At 58.7% G+C, this 4643-nt stretch overlaps 1 protein-coding gene across 1 annotated transcript; it reads left to right on the top strand.

The window, feature by feature from the left end:
* The first annotated feature begins 350 nt into the window (after positions 1 to 350).
* Positions 351 to 4240, top strand: LOC118911481 (killer cell immunoglobulin-like receptor 3DL1). Its single transcript, XM_057493317.1, is given in 7 exon segments — positions 351 to 891; positions 929 to 1357; positions 1360 to 1446; positions 1783 to 1827; positions 3281 to 3438; positions 3440 to 3958; positions 4044 to 4240. Coding segments are annotated over 7 exon segments (1683 nt in total). The 5' UTR covers positions 351 to 587; the 3' UTR covers positions 4185 to 4240.
* Positions 4241 to 4643: the final 403 nt, after the last annotated feature.

Raw genomic sequence — 4643 nt, 5'->3', positions numbered from 1 at the left:
GGGGCTCTGTCCTTGCGATCCTGAATTGGTCTGGCGTGGGTTTGAAGGAATCAGGAGCTTTGCAGAGCTCCCCAGGAAATTCTGACACGCCATCTGTCTCCTGGACCACCGGTGCCATGGTCCCCAACCTCAGGACTATGGACATTTGAGATGGATGCTTCTTTGCTGAGGGGCCGTCCCCGCAGGACGTTTCCCAGCATCCTTTGCCTCTACTCACTAGATGTCAATAGCACCCTCCAGTTTTGACAACCAACATGTCTCCAAACATTGCCGGTTGTCCCTCTGGAGGACCCCAAGCCTGCTTCCTACGAGGCTGTGCCACTTGCCAGAGAGATGGCCCTGGTTCTTCCCACCCTGCTGTGTCTTGGTGAGCCCTGGAGGGGGGTCGGGGTCCAAACGGGAGGGGGCAGGAGGGCAGGTCGGCGGTCTGCTAGGCTGGCCGCTGCTTACTCGCTGTTCCCTTCTAGGCTTGTCTGCGGCCCAGGGAGCTCAGGCACAGGGTGGCGAGACTTTCAAAACTCCTGAGGTCCCCTCTGCTGTGCCAGCTATCAGCGCCCTCAGCCAGTGGCTGGAAGACGAGGGGTGGCATGGAAGGCTGGCGGAGGGGCAGACACGCCTGTAGGTCCGTGACCTGGCCCTCTCTTCTAGGAAATCTCCCCCAACCTCAAATCACAGCTTGGCCTGGGTCCATGATTCCAGTTAGGCATCCTGTCACCATCCGGTGCCACGCGGCTGCAGATGTGGAAATGTTCAGGATTTCTCAAGAAGGACGGCCTGAGCCCACGGATGGATTGAAAGCACAGGAGTCCGGGGAGGTCAATCTCACAGAGATCACAGAGACCGCTCAGGGCCGCACCGCTGTTCCTACAAGAGCCGTGGCTGCTGGTCCAGGCTCAGCGAGCCTCTGAAGCTGGTGACGACCAGTGAGTGGGCCGCAGGGGCCGCAGAGCCAGAAGCGACCTCGGCCAAGGGAAGAATCCGGTCGTGGAGCTGGGAAGCACAGAGCAGCTGTACCTCTGTCCCCAGGGAGGGACCCAGGATCCCTCAGGACAGGACAAGGACGGTGGGAACTGGAGCCTGGCCTGGGCAGGGGGCCGAGGGGAGCTGCAGGGAGGCTGCTGCCCCTGCCACCAACACCCTCCCTCCTCAGGGGCTTTCGGCAAGCCCTCCCTCTTGTGTGCTCCTGGCACCGTGGTGCCTCAAGGAGACGACATGGAGCTGCGGTGTTTCTCCAAAGCCACGTTTGAAATACTTACTCTCACCAAAGAAGGCATTCTCCCCACCCAGAAGAGAAGCTCCAGCCCCAAGGGCTCCGAACGCCAGGCCACCTTCCTCTTGAAGCGCAGCTCCTCCGCACATGGGGGACCAACAGATGCTACGGCGCCTTCCACAACCACCCCTTCGTGTGGTCTCACCCGAGTGACCCGTTCCAGCTTGTGGTCAAAGGTGAGGAAGCCCTGCCCATCAGCCCGTGTGACCCCGAGACGACGCTATCCCGTGCGGGCAGTGATTGGGAAGGTGGGTGGTGGGAGAAAGGTGGGTCAGCAGGGGGAAGGTGGGGGGGAGGGCGGATGGTAGGGGAAGGCGGTTCAGCAGGGGGAAGGCGGGCAGGGGAGGAAGGCAGGTCAGCGGCAAGAAAGCAGGTCAGCGGGGGGAAGGCGGGTGGGGGACATGCTGGCGTGGACATGCCACTCTCGGCGTAGGGCCATGGAGCTCAGGCATCTGGATCGAAGAAGTCTGAGCAGAGGTCGAGAACCCCTCCTGTTTCATCCCCATTTGCAGAAGCTCCTGAGCGTCCCAATCCCACAAGACCAGGTTGGTCCACGGGTAAGTAACCGAGTTTAGATGGAAGACTTAGGAGTTTCCATTTTCTCTTCTCTGACTTGGAGCAGAAGAAGGGCTCTGTACCAGAGACAGAAGCTGTGGGCAGGGAGAGAAGAGACGTGGCAGGTAGGGGTCTTCAGACCACAGATAATGTCCTTGGGACCCACAGAAGCCATTTGCCATCCATCTGTGTTGCCGATATTCCTGAGCTCCCAGGACTGATAAGCCCTCAGCCACAGAGCTCTACCCCCAGAAGGGAGAAGGCTCGGATCAGCTCAGAATCATGGCGGGGGTGGCTCTGGGCTCACCCTGTGCTCTACAGGCTCTGTCCCTACACTGCCCTGACACAAAGAGTATGAGGGTTGCATCTGCAGCCAATTCACTATGTCGCCCTGCTGGTCTTTAGACCATCTGAGGTTGGGGGGAACATTTCACGGGGCGGCAGACATGTGAGGACTTTCATGTCAGACTTTGCTTTGGAGTTGGAGCCCCGAGTCCCAGGGAGATGGGCAACGGGAGGTTGGCTGTGTAAGTCTCGGGCTAGAAGAGGGCAGGCTGGAGACGCAGGTGCAGAATTGATGAGCACCGGGATTGCGGAGGAAGTGGTGGACGTCCCAGGCACTGTGGTGGACGGAAGGGACTCCTCAGGGACGACATGGACCTGCAAAACCTAGGACAGAGATCTGGAAGCCATGGCCCGAGGGCTAAATCCGGCTCCCTGCCTGTTTGGTTAAAAAGAAAACGTGAAAGGTTTTTGAGAATCCAGCTGCGTCTGTGTAATACAAAGGCATCCTGTGTCCACAAATGTCCACACAGCCGCTCAGTTCTTAATTCCTGAAATGAGCTCCTCCGTCAGCCTTGCTGTGGTCACACTGTCGCCTTCCCTCCACCCGCTCGGCTCCGACTTGCTCTCCCTCTGCCCCGGTGGGCGGTCAGGGTGCGATGGGCCAGCTGGTGGGTGTTGCGGCTTCGTGGATTCTTGGTCTCTCACCAGTCCTCACCTCTGGCCCTGTAAACAAAAGCAGCCACAGACAATACCCAGCCGTGAGCAAACGTTGTCCACATGCCCACAAAACACCCGGAACAGGCACTGAAATGTGGATTCAGGTTGTTGGTACAGGTGGCAAAGTGCTTTTGATCCACGTCGGTGGCTTTAAGGTATAAATTCCATTCTGAGTTCGCGGCCACAGAATCAGCGTGGCCCAGGGGTGCCCGGGGCCATCACGTGTGGACCCTGTGTGGATGCACATGGGGCCGCGTTTCCAAGTGCTCTTTCGTAGCCATGACGGCATGGAGCAAGCAAATGAGGGGCTCAGAGCCCCTCCCTTGGCTAGGGAGTGGGGACCACAGCCCTGTGCTTGGAGAGGAGTGGACGGGGTCTGAGGGGACACACAGGCCCAGGACGTGGTGAGGGACAGCTTTCCTACACATTCTCCTTTCTATGTTCTCCCTGTAGCCCTGCCGTCCAACCACACCTTCCAGGAGAGACACCAGAACTTTCTGATTGCCATCCCAGGGGCCACCATGCTTCTCGTGGTCCTCCTCCTCGTCTTCCTCTTTCTCCTCCACCAGAGCAAAGCCAAGAACAGTAAGTCCATGAGATGCAGTAGGTCCCGGCCCGGCAAGCTTGCCCAGAGCCCCAGGGCCGCAGGGCTGCCGGAATGGGAGGCAGCATTTGCCAGAGGAGAAGGGGAGAGGGAGTGTGGGGCAGGAGGTCTGGGGTTTGCTGGCTGGCCCTGTGTTCTTGATAATGCCCTGCCCCAGGCTCCCACTGAAGTCAGAGGCCAGGCCTGGGATCACCTCCAACAGCCCTGTCTGGAGATGTGACCACCTCTGTCCTTGTCCGTTCTGGCAGCTGCAACAGAATACAGTAGACTGGGGACTTACACAACAAATAGTGCTCTTCCTCCCACTCTGGAGGCTGGGGGTCCCAGATGGAGGTGCAGGCGTTCCGGTTCCTGGCAACGGTCCCCTTGCAGATGGCCACCTTCTTGCGGGGTCCTCACAGTGGGGAGGGAGCTCTGGCCTCGGCCTCAAGGACACTGACCCCATGGTGAGAATTCCCCTCCTCCACCCTCTAGATGCTGCCCGGAGAGATAGACAGCCAGAGGCGGCCGCACCGCTGCGCGGGCAGGTAAGTTTCCTCCCCTGCCCCACCCCCAGCAGCCCCTTGGGGCCCCGTGTACAGCACCGTTTCGTATCCTCCCTTCCTTCCTTAGGCCTCTGAAGCCGTAGGCTCACAGGACATCACCTACTCCCAGCTGACCCGCAGCACCCCCAGCAGGGGTACGGCTGAGACGCCCTCCTCAGTGCCCAGGGAGACCCAGCCCAGCGAGTATGCAACCCTGGCCCCCAGATAAGTCATGCACCGCAGCCCAGCATCTCATCCAGCCCGCAGGACTTCCAGCTGCCTGTGGGGAGGTCCCCCCTGGAGCTGCTGGTCCTGAAGTTGAGGCTGATGGGCCCTGTGTCACTCAGAAAGGCCCCACTGCCCCTGTGAGACCTCAACAGTTTCACTCATTCAGCTCCAGAACCACGACCATAAAGTGCCCAGCGATGCCTGAGACCCTCCAAAGTTATCGGGAGAATGATAGGGTCACACGGCAAAGGTTTCATTATTTGTTGATTAAACAAATATACTTTAAATCCTTGTAAGTGCCAGGTTTTATGTTGTAGACTCGGTGCACAGCGAAGATCCTAAAACCATCGTCAAAGAGCTGGCCACCTAGTAGAGGGTCAGCCCAATCTGGCAAGTCGCCTGTGTACAGCCCCTACATTTTGCATTTTGACATTTTTTTGTTTTTTGTTGTTTGCTTCTT

This window comes from Manis pentadactyla, chromosome 15 (assembly GCF_030020395.1).
Source record: "Manis pentadactyla isolate mManPen7 chromosome 15, mManPen7.hap1, whole genome shotgun sequence".
In the NCBI taxonomy this organism is placed as follows: Eukaryota; Metazoa; Chordata; class Mammalia; order Pholidota; family Manidae; genus Manis; species Manis pentadactyla.
Note: the sequence above shows the minus strand (reverse complement) of the source record. Positions and strands in the feature narration are given on the sequence as shown.